This window comes from Tympanuchus pallidicinctus, unplaced genomic scaffold (assembly GCF_026119805.1).
Source record: "Tympanuchus pallidicinctus isolate F22 unplaced genomic scaffold, pur_lepc_1.0 scaffold15, whole genome shotgun sequence".
Lineage (NCBI taxonomy): Eukaryota > Metazoa > Chordata > Aves > Galliformes > Phasianidae > Tympanuchus > Tympanuchus pallidicinctus.
In genome coordinates, this window is record NW_026294669.1 from 22,405,477 (window position 1) to 22,420,461 (window position 14,985).

At 34.5% G+C, this 14,985-nt stretch overlaps 1 protein-coding gene across 4 annotated transcripts in view; it reads right to left on the reverse strand.

Annotated features, from left to right (window-relative positions):
* The window catches only part of CWC22 (CWC22 spliceosome associated protein homolog), a 72,040-nt gene that overhangs the window by 7,379 nt on the left and 49,676 nt on the right, over positions 1-14,985 (reverse strand). For all 4 annotated transcript variants that reach the window (XM_052675529.1, XM_052675526.1, XM_052675527.1 and 1 more), the window contains 8 exons: positions 14,328-14,463; positions 14,032-14,238; positions 13,853-13,915; positions 13,368-13,463; positions 12,765-12,846; positions 12,361-12,421; positions 1,518-1,595; positions 184-336 (listed from right to left, as the gene is read on the reverse strand). In XM_052675529.1, coding sequence (XP_052531489.1) covers positions 184-336; positions 1,518-1,595; positions 12,361-12,421; positions 12,765-12,846; positions 13,368-13,463; positions 13,853-13,915; positions 14,032-14,238; positions 14,328-14,463 — 876 coding nt within the window. The remainder of the gene's footprint in view (positions 1-183; positions 337-1,517; positions 1,596-12,360; positions 12,422-12,764; positions 12,847-13,367; positions 13,464-13,852; positions 13,916-14,031; positions 14,239-14,327; positions 14,464-14,985) is intronic.

A 14,985-nucleotide genomic window follows, 5' to 3' on the forward strand; every position in this document is an offset into this window, starting at 1 on the left:
CAGAAACAGGATAGGATGTTCAATGGTGTATCTCAGAATACATTTAAAATAATTCTGTTTGCTACAAGTGCCAATAGTTCCAAAACATTGAATGAATACTAAAACCAATTTATTACTAATTTCTGAATTACTACAGATTAATAATTAAATAAAAAACCTTTGACAATAGCCAGTTCTACTCACACTCCAGGGAATGGAATCAGTGTACAGCAGATGAGCAAACATCTTGGCAACATTCCTTAATTTGTTTGTTTCCAAACGATGAATGGTATCATACTGTTCCTTGAAAATAGCTTCAAAGGATTCCATATATTCTTTTTTTAACATGCAGAAACGCTGAAACAGTATTTTACAATTTAAACAACCAGATTAAGCAAAACATTAAACATGCAAATAACATATGCATAAATGACTTATGCAGTATAAATGTAATGCTGCTAATATTTATCACAAGACCTTCTGTTAAAAACTAATACTTAGAGAAAACATCTCCAAACAGATACAATTGATTGCTTCCAGCAGTTTGTCAGAGCATGGAACTCATCTGCATTGCAAAGTAGTAATTAATAATTTTGACCTACAGCAAATGATTCAGCAATTTATTTTACTTCTATACATCCAGTATTCTCACTGGGCGTAACCCCTCAAATACAACTTTTTTCATGATGTCACTGAGAGGGTATTTAAGACCAGAGAGGCAGCAGGGAACACAGTGAGAGGCAAGACACTTTGGACATAAACACTGCAATGAACACTAAAAAAAATTAAAAATTAAATTAATTTTTAAAAATTAAATTAAAAATTAAATTAAAAAGAAATTAACAGTTATATCCTATAGCTTTTTAACATCCACATTCAAATGGCTGGTGCTTCATAACAATATCAGCAGAAATATTTCCTCAAATACTGAATTAAAAAAAAACCTGCAAATGGAAGTAAACACTTCCTTTCATCAGAACTGCTTACTCTATTTGACTTAGCGAGTCAGCTCTGCCAATGCAAGAGATAGGAAGAGCTTAGGGAATTAACCATGACTACATTTGTAGTTATTTTGAGAAAAATGAAAACAACACCAAAGACCCAAGATGCTAAATGTTTACTGAAAGACAACAAAACAGGGAAAACCAGGACAGCAACTATTGCTTTGTCTTATAAATAAAATCTACTAAGCAGCTGAAAGAAGAGTCTCTAAAGTCAACTGTTAGCATTAAGAAAAGGATCTTTCCAGTAACTCACAACACTTTTAACTTCTTTTAGTATCAATGCCTTGGCCTCCCATTTACTTCTCTACTGTAATGGAAAAATGGGAGGCCAAAAAGCATTAAAAGGAGAAAATGAATTCTCATTTGGCATTCACTGTGCTTGTTACAATCCAGATGCTAATTCAATCAATTAATATAATCATTTTCAGTATAATAAAGACTATTAGTTTTACTTCTCTATTAAAATTGGTTTGACGAGAGTAAACCAAAAGAAATTATCTACCATCGAGTGTAAAATCTGAAATTAGGACTCACCCCTGCCAGTAACCCAAAGAATTTCTCATATGTTCTTTGCTGAGCGCAGCAGTCAAGTATCATGTTGCAGAGTTCTTTCTGATTTCAGAGAAAACAACATTTTCTCTAGGTAAATTTGCTGTAGCAGTACAAACATCATCACAAAGTATCAAAATATTAAAGAAACGCTCACATGGATGCCAGCTGTGAAGCAAGATATTTACATAACTTCACTGGATAATACAGTAGTTGTCCAAATTTCTTGTGTTTCTGAAGTTATCTCAGGGTTTATATTTGCACTTTCAGCATTTGTATTTTCTCTTATGCTTAAGCTGATGTCTTTTAATGATTCTGAGCTCACTCAATGTGTAATTTAATAACAACAGTCAAAACTACTTTACTAACTGTCTTTACCACAGAGCAGAAAAGAACACTAAATCCCTGCATCTGGAGAAAACATAGACAAAGAAATCCATATTTAATTACATCACAGGAGACCCCAGAATAACTGGTACCTTATCAAATGCTGGTTATCTTCATAACAAAACGCCAGACTTGGAAGCTAGATAGATGCATGTAAATGCCTACCTTTGTGAGTAGGAGCAGACAACTCATGAATGAAATCTGTATACATCTTTACAAAGATCCTAAAATAATTAGTTCAATTTTAAACTGTAATATTTCTTTATGTAGCGGGTATAATCTTACAGGTTTTTTTAGTCACAAAATAACCATCTAGTAGTTTAAGCTCGGACACATTTTTAAATCCTACTGCTAGAAAGAATGAAATACACAAAAAAAGCAATTGCTTTTTTTTTTTTTTTAAGGAGTTTTTGCACAAAATAAACATAAAAAAGCATAAAACCAGGAAGACCTCTTTTACCATTCTGAAATCTTATTTTTAAATAACCTTTTTCAAAAGCAACAAAAATAATTCAGAAGACTAACTTGAGCCTTGGCAAACTGATCTACCTAGGCTTCTTTTCTTACTAAGGAAGTGAGCTTGGCTAGGAGAGAATGCAGGAAGTAGAAGCAGATTGGCCTCCCAAAGCTTTTTTTTTTTTTTTTTTTTCCTCCTTTAATAGACACACACACACCAGTGACAGCCTGCCTTCCATCTCTCCTGTCTGAATGCATGTGAGCATAAGCAAACATCAGCTATGGCAGAAGATACTAGCTGTCAACTACCCGAAACAACCAGTTCCCTCCCAGTCCACAAAAGGCAGCCTTGTTGGAAGAAAAGATATCTGTCGTCCTTTCTGCTCATTTCCCAGTATAATCACTCCAAGTTAATTATTGTATCACCCTCCAGCTATAGATACACATAAATGTTGTTTTCCTGACTACATAAACTGAGCAGACAGTGGCATGGCTTATGGCACAGTCACTAATATAACCAAAGCAAATATTCTCATATATGCATTAAAAGCCATCAAATACTGTGTTGCAGTTTTCCCCAATTATTGTATACTTTTCCATATGACCAACTTCACAGCGTAAATCAATTTATGACATTCCCAAATAGGTTTTAGAGTATCAGTCATGTATCTTTCATGATTATTTAAAATAAATTTTAAACTTCCCACTAAGCTTGCGATGCAAAAAGAAACATTTTGCCCATCACAAACTGTACTCAGAAGAAACAGCAAACCAACCACATTTAACAAGAAATAATCCCTTCCAAATACTGAGGCAGCAACGTACCAAAGAGAAACCTAAGTTTGTTTAAAGGCATTCTTTTCAACACTGTCACACTGGGTTAGTTTGATATATTAAAATGCATATTAACTTTTTATATTATCCTGCTTTACAGTAATGCTTCAGGTAATCAGTTTTTAAACAATAAAAAGGGGTAAAGTGCTGATGCCACTGCTAATAAAGTCAGCAAGATTTGAAAAACAAATTACTTCTTTTCCTCATCTTAAATGCAATTACAATATTGGTATCCCCTGTGGTTTACAGTAATTAAATATTTTAACATTTTAATTAAATATTACAATGATTTCTAGGAGGGTATCTTGAATAACCACATGCATGAAAATAGCTTTGCCCATAGACATCCTTGCCAGTGTTATCAAAACAACTCAAGGTTAGGTCTACAGTAACTGTCTTTCAGATTAAAAATTAACAAACTTGAAAATGATTTAATTATTTTTTGAGAGATGTAACAAGTTCACAAAACAATTCCAGCTTCAATTATAGCTTTAAAAGGTTAGTTAACTTGTTTTGTTGCTTCCAGTGCTAACGTTTCTAAAGATGATTAAGGTGAGGAAAGCTTGTGGGTTTTACTGCAGCATTTGCTTTAAAGAATGTAACAAGCGCTTCCCAGTTTTGAAGACAATTTGTGTACTGTGCTGTCCAAAGCCTTTCATACAATGACAAGCAAGCAAGCATCCAGATTTGGTCTGATATTAAAGTACAGCTATCTTGTCATGAAGTAAATAAATACTTCAAAAATATCTGATGTCCAATACAGAACGAGCGAAATCTTTTGTGAAGATCTTTACCTCAATACTGTATTATGGAAAAATGCCACTTCCCAAAACTGCTGAGATGGAAAATAAGGAGAAAGACTTCTCTACATATACTGCATTTCCCCAAGTTCTCACTTGAACAATTCCTGATCAAGCAGGATAACGGGTTGGATGGACTTAAGCGCAGCCTTGCAGGGAGATTATCTTTTTTAAACCAGCATTACTGCTTTAAAGAACAAGCATACCCTTGCTACTCTACTCTATTAAACCAGCTTCACACATAAGGGCTAAATAACTTCAGAAAGAGAAGTTAACTCACTTTTCTCACTCCTTTCTGATTCTGTGTTTCTTCTTACACTATTTTTTTTTCTTTCGTTCATTCTCCTTCGCTTCTTGCTGTGATTTCTTTCTGTCAGAGCCACTCCTCCTATTTCAGAGTTGACCCACAGCTGTCCTCCAAGGAGGCCGCTTTGCTCCTCCTTCCCTAGCTCGAAGTGATGACATTTCCCCTATCCTTCCTTGCAGCCATGCAGTTCTGTTCCTGCACTGACTATACAAGCTGTATACAATCTGAAGTAACCATGAGATATCCCTTATCCACAGACTACTAGTTCTTTTTAAAACATACAAGTTCCCATGCTAGTACGTGTGTTTCTATGATCATGTAATGAACTGAAAGAACCAATATGCTGGAAACAAAACTAGTAAGGGATATAGGCTGGTTTACACCACTGTGAAATTACCTAAAATCAGCATCTTGTTTTTGTACATTGTTGCAGTGTTTTCACAGATGCTGTTCCTCATTCTTCTCTATTTTATTCCAGCTCAAGTTTATTTTACTACCCTTAAGCTTTCCCTACAATGGTAGGGAAATGTAGTGCATGCAACTTACATATGCCTATTTTTTCCAGCATCTCTCTCTTCCTTCCCTCAGTTCTCAGAATTATTGCACAGAGCCAAGGCTGACAAAGGGATAGAAGGTGCTTCAGTAGCAGGCGGTCTGGCAAACTGCACATAATGCTTTTGGCAGTTCCAGGTCTGTCCTCTATTAGGTCAGCTGATAGTTATTCTTCAACTTCCATTATCCCTTTGCCTACATTTTTATTTTTTTTTTTAAACCTCAGTTTGTTTTATGATTAGAGAATTGTATGATTAAAGTTGAACATACTCATCAGAAGACAATTAGACCTACAGGATTTTATGTAGGAAGAAAAAACTGCATATAAGGACACACATGTATTTAATTGTGCTGCTTTAAATCTGCTTCCCGCTACAAGTCTGCAGCACACATGGAAGGCTCTAGTAAAACAATACATTGAAGCCACACAGCATATGCTTCCTTTCAGCCTGAAAGGTATGTGTGCAAAAATTAAGTAACGCCACTGAGGTGATGTGGGCAATTCCATCTTCACAGCTTAAATGCATACACAGCAGTTTGCAAGATCAAAGCCTAGCCAGAACTCTAGCTATCACCAGGTACTAGTAATACAGAATACCACCTCCTCTTCTATATTTTTAATTTGTAGATGGCCGTTTATACCAAAATAAACACAGAAAGGGCAATGAACTTCACAGCTAGACAATGAAATCAGCTATTTTTCCATCATTAACATTTTTATTAATGATAAAAATATGCAGTTAGAGGAAACTTTTATGTTTTTTGTATTTATTGGAAACATTTTAATAAAAACATCACCGACCACAGTTATAAAATGCATGCATCCTATTAAAAAAAAAATTTAAGTCTAGACACTTCAGAGAGTTGCAAAAAAAATTGAAAAAAGCTAGCATTTTCTCATTCAAAAGATAAACGAGCCAAATGCTGTCACCTTCTAATAGATTTCATGTATTTTAAAAAGCACATTTCAAAATATAAGTTAGGTTTCTGGGACTTCATTCTGTATATACATGGCTTAGAAGTTCCCCTTAATTTGTTACTATTTATTTCCAAGAGATACTCTGAATAATCCAGCTACACAATTAGTTATTTTCTTCTGCAAATGTTCAGTTCCTCCATGATCCTGAAGCCTAAACAAGTAACCCCTGTTCAGGTCATGACAGAAACCTCAGGTCAAACAAAGCACCTAGTTCATTCCCATCTACTTAACTCTGTTTAGGAACTGCTTGCATTTTAAATATGTAATCTACATACTAACTGGAGGGAAAGGAAGAAAGTAGATAAACTGGTTCCATAAAGGGCATTTTTCAGATTTTATCTCAAGATCCACATTCTGCAGTTATACGTGTGTTTCTGATGTAACTTGGGGGATTATACTGATGTCAATGGCACTGCATGGTGCACACAGTAAAGCCACAGAACAACACCCCATCTATTAAAATTTTATATTTTAAATGTAATACACTGTTTAGAAGCAGGTTTTTTTGCACTTAGTCTTCTGAGGATCTTACATGTGTAAAAACCAGATCAAAAATACAGCATAACTCATAAGAACTTAAATCAGTGTAAAATGGTCAGATAGTAACCTAGTATAAACAAGCATTCAGATCAAAACTTCCACTTGAAAAACATCACAAAATCAAATTTCTAGTGGAAGTGTGGACCCATCTCAAACAAACACAAGCCTACTGGTAACACTGATCGTTCTTTCTCTCCTCAATACCTTTTCAAGTCGCCTAAGCAACAGACCTGAATCCGAGAAACAATTTATCATCTACACACCATGGAATACTCTAGACATCAATTCACAGGGCACATAACCTAACCTATCCATCCTACGTACTGAAAGAATACACTATAAATCAAAGGACTGTTAGAGGCATTCCTAGGATCCTACAGATTGTAAAAAGACAGCCAAACAAAAAAACCCCCATCATTAAGCCCTATATTAGTTATTGTCTCTCAGAGTAAACTGCATCAAGCCAAGTCCTATTTCAACACAAGTCTGAAATAAACTGAAGGCTCCACGAAATAAACAAATAAAATGATAGTCCTGCTACAAAAGATAGGGAATGGTATGGAAAGACTTAAGGATGATCATGTATTATAGGCAGTAGCAAGGCTGTGAATTACCAAGGTGCAGCTGCCAAACCAACCAGCTGGGATGCCCCACATTTGACAAAAGTAAACCAATGAATCTCTGAAATCACTGACTTGATCAGAACGGAGTTATCAGATTTAGATCATCCCTCTCCATACCAGCTTCTTGGACTCTGTTTTCACTGAATGTCAAGTCAAAATAAGTACTCCTGCTCTCTTCAAAACTAAATTAGGAAATAGCACAAGCAAGACACTCTCACCCCCCCTCCCCCCCCACCTCAAAGTAGGACTGTTTTGAGGAAGTGTGACTCCATCCTGTAAAAATGAAAATGTGTCAAATGCATTCATAAGTCTTTCAAGGGTGTGCTTAAAAAAACTTCTCATATCAAGTAAAAGAAATAAATCCTGTGACCCATTATTTTTGTTTTTGTATAGCCACACTGAAGGTCAGATATTGTTACAGAAGAGGCCCTAATTTAGTTCAGCAAAGTTCCAAGTGTTGCTATATACAGATTCAATTTACATCACAATCATTGGGAAGAACAAACCAAGCCTTTCTGTTTTATCCAAATTCTTGAAGAGCAAGAACAATATATTTTTTCTCCCTGAGAAAGACTGAAGAATAAAGTAAGAATCCTTTACGAGCTCAGCTTGAATGATGCTTCAGTCCATTTTAACTAAGTATTCTGTAAGTAGTAAAATCTTTCAAAGAAAAAAAAACAAAAACAAAAACAAAAAAAGAATCCAAACCCCAAATGCATTCCACATACACGTTTCACTAAAGAAGGAGCAATTCTCCAGGTAAGTACTTTCCACTCCTATCTAGATCTGAACTACCATGAAGAAATCATTTTCTTTCAACTAAAAGCATCAGAAACAGAAGCATACTGTCTTTCAAGAGCAGAGGTAACAAAACCTGGTAAGGGAAAAAAAGAGTGAAAAGCCCATTTCTGACATTTTTCATTGGGCTTGGTTTTTTTTTTTTCTTTCTTTTTTTTTTCCTGTAAGAGTTTTGAAGCCAGAAGAACTGGTAATACCACATTCCTCTACTACAGTTTTAACTTAAATTTTCTTCTTTGGCAGTGCATTGGATTCACACCATTTTAACACGGATAATAACAGCACTTTAAGAACAGAAGTAGTTCTCTCTGCCAAGATCAAACATATGCCCAAAGCAGAAACTGAAAAGCTTGTTTAGAACAGCTTGTCACAGGCTGTAGTACAGACTACAACAAAGCCCTTCAACTTTTGATCTGCACGCTTCAGTTGGGTCTAAAAAAAGCAAAAAACAAAAAAAAACCACCCCGAAAAACATGAAAATGCACTCAAATAAAAGGGTTTCTTGAGCTTTAACAATGGCTTTTATTGCTTTTTTTGCTGTGGATTTGACTCACATCAGTATGTTTGTTCTGTTCCTTAGCATTAGAAGTAGTACTTAACTATTCGGAATATCAAATTCAGACTTTTATTCTCATTATTTTTCTGCTTTTAAGGTAAAAAAAAAAAAAAAAACAAAAAAAAAAACAAAACAAAACAATGAAGATTTGAAATATATTTACAGTAACAAAAAAAAAAAAAAAAAAAAAAGCCTGCTTTTCTTGAGTGTTTTTGTAAATCCAACTGAGGCTCGAGATCAAAAGTTGAAAGCTGGGCAAGAAAACTGCTTGTAAGCTTGCAACAGAAAACTGCAGTTATTTTTAAATGAAGAATAGAACACAGAGGTAGAGAAACTTCTCAGTCGAAAAGAAAGGGCATGAAATAAAAGGTGCAGATGAGTATTCTGAGAAGAGGGAATATGTAGCTGGAGACTAAAAATTAACTATGCAAATTAGACAGAAATGGATGATGTTTGTGCTCAAAGGCATTCTTTATTTCTGAAAAAGCATTTCAGTTCATAGCAGAATGAAAAACATCTTGGTTTCAAGCCACAGCACAGCAACTTACTAAAGAATAAATAAAGATTGCCAGCATTCCCATCAACACCGAGTCACACCTATACTGTAATGCCATAAAGCCTTATTAGGTTGTTCTGCTCCATAGATGATCCGTTTGAACCTTAAAGTTCTTCTGCACGTGAGATCAGTGTGGCAGACCATGACAGGTCTGGTAGTGCATTAAGCACTTCTGTCACAAAGCAGTTGATGTGACAATCTGTAATTCAACCGCTGACAAAAACTGCTGAATTTAAACCTGAAGTCAGCCCTACTCTATCATGTCCGAAGTCTCTGCACATAAAGATTTGAGACAAATGCCTTAAAGTAATTAAGACTTTATTAGTCTCAAAACTGTCATTCATGTCTGTCTTCAGGTTTCAAATACTTAGTAGTTTTTAGGTAGCATTTCACAATTCCTTACTCAAAACTGTGGAATACAGTCTTACGGACAAAAATTAATGAAAGCTGGTTTTTATTTGATAAAGTCTTCTGGAAGGAAGAAATTGACATTTAACATAATTAGAAAACAAATTTTGCAATGAAAACTTTTAAGTTTTCCAATTTTTAAAAAGTAAAAACCATACTGAATGACACTAGAATTAACTCTAATATGCCCATCTCATAATAATTGCCACTCATAGTGGGGCTGGCACAGAGCATGTGCTTTACAGAGTCTTTATTATATCAGAACTGAGGCCAGCATAAAGGTTTTACGGAAGAGCGATCAACTAACCATGGCATCACCACCTCTCCTACATGGAAACGAAGCTGCAATTTCCTTACATGAACAAACATGAGTTTATCAAACATTTCAGAAATGTATCAAGAATGGTTAAAGCTTGGAATCATAAGATATGAAAAAAATGTCAGGCAAGATCCAGCATCTTCCTGAAAAACAGGTTCACAGAACTTTCATTTAAGGGAAAACCAAACAAACAAACAAAAAAAAAAAAGGGCAGAGGGACAGGGAGCTTTAGGCTAAAAAAAATTCATCCTGTGACTTGTTTCAACTATGGAAGTAGTGAGAATAATTTCAAAAAGGCTTCATTTAAGAAGGTACGAGATATAAGAGAATTTTTGTTTAGAGATAGAGGGTCAAATCAGACAGAAATGCCCTGCCATCCATTTAGCACATGGACAGATCTGAGGAGCATAAATCCTTTTATAACTTCAGTATATACAACTGATCGTCCTTTCCACTCTCACACTGATCAGGAAACTGTATTTTCCTTCTCCACTATAAAACACTGCTTAGGAGCTGTAAGCCCATACGAGTCAAAGCTCTCACATTTTTGATTATGGTAAAATAAAAAGTAATGATTATTATTAGGGAATGAAAACAGCACAAAGAGGAGGTGGCATCTTATGAAAAGATGCAGATTTACATCAGTTGTACTCAGTCATGAACTGCAGTAACTTTTGCAACTAGTATGAATGATACCAGTTTGATACAGTTGATACCAGTTTATCTCTTTTCATAAAACAATGCATACATACACACAAAACGCCAACAAGAACTCTTCAGCATTTAACCTAAAGGCATCTAATTAATAGTAATTAGAACAGAACCCTAGTTATATGGATCACATAACATTTTTTTTTTTTTAATAGGATGCTTATGCTAACTGCAGCCAATCATCTATGCACCACAAATTTTAATATTCAAATACAAAAATTCGTATTAATCTGCATGTAATTCTTTTCAGAGTGTTAAAAGAATTTAAATCTGTGACGATTAGAGAAATTTGAACACTTAAGTAATGACAGGAAAAAATATACTGGAATGAAACATTAGGAAAACAAAGTAGCGCTGTCCAGAGACGTAACCAGACAGCTGACAGGATATCATGTTTTGTACCCCTCCATCAATTGTTCTTTAAAAAATACATCACTCAGTAGAAACATTCCAGAGATTAAGTCTTGATGGTAAAAAGCTGCCATACTGTAGTCAACATTGTATTTTGTTTGATTACTAATAGTTCCATATACAGACTGTTAGACAATTTAATTTATCCATCATTTTGTAAGTCTCAAAACTAGATCTGGAAGTTCCTTTCAGAGCTTTCCTACAAAATCAAGAATGAATAACAACTTCTGCTTTTGCAATGCAGCAGAAAAACAGGTATTTACCCATTTCTTTTGCATACAGTAATATTCTTACATTTTTTAAATTGTGATTGATAGTAGAAATATAAAATTTCTCAGAGCTCACACTTTTATATTTCTACAAAGCACTTCACAGGGTTATGTAATAAAAAAAGATTAACACTTGGTAAAAGGACCACATAAGTATGAGAGAAATAACACATGAAATTCATCTCTGTTTATCTGCTTATTTTCATTTGTGACTAAGGCAACCCACAAAAGCATAAGAAAATAACCTAATGCCCAATACTGAGTCAAACCTCACAAAATACCTAGTTTTCTGAACTGAAGTGGTAGAAAAGTCTATTTCTTTCCACACTTCAGATTGTGATTAATGCAGGTTTTTCTTTTAAATATATATTTTTTCCTTGCAGTTCTTGACCATAGAACAGATGATAGCTGAGACACAGCAATGGGATTAAACACCAGCAGTTGAGAATCAGTCATCAAACCAATTACTAAAGCAGTGATGCTGAAGTTATATCCACACTGTATAACATAGCTTATGCATTCCTGACTGTTCTCTACTCTTTATAGCTGAATTGATTTTCTGCAACACAGCATTTTTTCCCCAACTACTCAGGAATTCTGCAGGTTATGGCTTCACTGGAACCCAGAATCCTATCAATGCTTTGTATTGCATTTAGGCAGCGTTGAATCATTTCATGCACAAAATTAAAGAATCAAATAAGACAAAAACATAGCAGTCACCTAAACTTCTAAATTACTTTTATGTAAATTGTTTGCTAGCTAAAGGACAATTTCCCTTACTTGAGAACACATCTGATGATCTCCAAGACTGCAACTAAGCATCCATACACAGACTGCTTTAAATCAATACACAATATTACTAGGAAAAAAAACCAACAACACCAAAAACTGAAAGCAATGACATGATTCATTCTTTTAATACCAATCTGTATTTCAAGTCCTACTGACAAACTCCACAGCTGCCCGAAAATAGCTCCGACTCCATTCTCTTTCAGAGTCAGAGTTCTGAAAACGTCTTCCAAGTTACCATACTTTTGTTATAGGATAACCATTTTCCAACAGTCCAACCAACAAATCTTTTCAGGCTTTAAACAAATATTTTAAACTGCTTGTCAGCAAGGAGCAATTACACAAAAGAAACGTGTTAAGAAATATGTCAGCCTACATGCCCTAAAGGTTTAAAGACATATTCAGGAAAAACAGCTATAAGGAGACACTGTCATTCATTTACTTGCCACACAAGTTAGGTCCCAGGACAAGTAAGGTTTCTCAATACTACACAACTACTTCACATTAATAGCAACAACAAAAAATAAGCTTACCGTTTGACTTTCAGGAAAATCCATCTTCAGCAATTTGTGAGCACATTCTTCAAAGTCTAAGCTGCAATAAGAAAAAAAAAATTCTTATCTGAGCAATATACAGCTGTACTAGAACACCCGAAAATCACTGACTTTTGTTCACTTGAAAATTTTGATTACAGCAATACTCACAGAAAAGTCCTAGTGTATTGTATTATTGTATTGTAGAACAAAGATTTTTGTTTGAAATCATGATTTAAGAACCCACTGTCAAAATAACAGTTAATTTTCTACCTTATAAATCAAGTTCCATATGGTATTTAAAAAAAAAACGATGCTAAAGCAGGATTTAAAAAAAAAGAAGAGAATTAAAATTCGGTCACATCAAAAGAAATGCAATTGCGTATAAATTATATCATGTTTACCTTGACTGAATAGCAAGATAAATGGTACGACGGAAGGAAACCAGGTTGATTTCTGTCTTGTCATGGACAGTAACTTTCTGGCCTATGAAAGAAACACAATTTGGAAATAACAAAACATTAAGCCATATTTTTTATAATATCTATGTATCTCTTAGAACGTATCTATTTTTATTAGGTCTGCAACACATCTGTGTAAAAATACCTTTTGTAGAAATACTTAAGATTTGGGCAGTATTGTGTTTGTATATTTATTTCTATCAAAGTAAAGAATTTAAAATCAATGTTCGCCTTATCTATGACTAACAGGTAAATATTTAGAGATACAACAGAGATACAGAAAGCCTCCTTTTAAATTTTCACTCTAATGTTACGTGCTACTATTAAACACTTAGATCTGGGAATAATTGCAGATTAAAGCCTCCCTTAACATTGCAGTGTTCTTAGTTTTATAAAATGTGCAACAGAAGTTCAAGCTTTCCTTTACAGTTTAACCTACAAAAAAGAAAAACAGAAAACGTGCACACAAAACAATTCCAACAATCAAACATAAGACAAAAAAAAACTCCAAAACGATCACTAGTAAGTTGCCAGTCACACACTTACCATCTTCATCCTCCTCTTCATCTTCATCTTCCTCTTCATCACTACTTCCAGCCTCCTGATCTGGTTCAGACTCACTGTCACCTTCATCAAGGATTTCTGAAAGAGCAGATTAAAGGTGTACAGAACATAATAATTCAGTTACCAAAACAACAATTGATCTAACATCTGAGATTGAAAGGATGTCTCAGGCAAAGAAGGTATGCCACAACTGGCTAAAAACATAGCTGTAGGGACAATACTGAGGAAAGGGACAGGAGTATGTCAGAAAGGAGTATGACGAATTGAAAGGCAGTTATCTGAAAAACAAATGCACCTGCAGTTAAACAGTAAGACTTGTAATGATAGTTGGGTAACTAAATAGCATACAAAATACACAAAGAACATCAACACATATTTTACATATAGCATGCACATATAACATCTAATAGAATACATCTATCATGTATAAAACATGTACGCCTGTACACGTAAACATGTACACCTACCTTTCTTGAGCGCTTTGTATTTCTCTTCATTTTCCATGAAGTTGGGATCCATCTTGAAAACATCTTTAAAATAAAAACGAGTCTTTAAAACACGAAATGAAAATAAGGCTGTATTTCAAATCTTCAGTCTGTTTTTGAGTGAAATATAATCATGGAAAATATTTCTATTTCTAACTTACTAAGAACATCCTCTGGGTTGTATTCATCTTCTAAAGGCAACATATGAGTAAACTGATCTTCCTCTTCCACTAGATCTAATCCCTCTGGAATGATTGGATGATCCTTGAAGCCATCCTTCCGTACCGCAAACATAACTTCTATCATGTACTGAACACGCATGTCAATTTTAGACTCGTGGAGAATGTGTCGAAGACGGTCAAAGATTGCTTTGGAAAAAATGAAATATTTAATATGGACAAGGACTGAACATAACACAAAACAAGAAAAGGCTAATATATTGGCTCATTATACTTACCATTAATGCCTCTAGGAGAAACTTCTGTTAGCTTGAGCCCACTCTCCTTAAGAAATCCAATTGCTACTTCAATACTGTCATCAGTAGGCCTTTCAAGAAGCAAGGTGAGCATTTCCAAACATAAAACCTCATGAGCCTTTAGAAAGAATATCGGTAAAGAACCAGAATTTACAATATTTCTTTGAGGATGTCACACCATTTGTTTAATCACACAAAGAAGGCAACACTGGACAAAACTAATTAAGAGGTTGTCAACATTTCATACACAATTTAGCTATTTATATTTACACCATCTTCACAGTGAACATGACTATACTTTTGAAATATGAATACATTCTAATGAACATTTTACCATTACTGAAAAAAACAGAATGCATTTATATAGACAAATAAAATAATACTTAGCTTACTAGAACTAGTTTTCGCATTGCATAGTCTTTCAAAATAACTGCAAGAAGTAACGTTTCAAACTGCATTATCTTATACACCAGGGATAGAAACCCTGGTACCTCTAACACAGAAGATGGTAAAACAAGGAAAGATACAAATTTGATTAAATTGATTCTGATCCTGTCTACAGACTTAATCATCTTTGTATGAGATTACAGTGCTGAAGAAAAGTCCATATAGTATCTGCAGGAATTCATTTGCTTTCTAT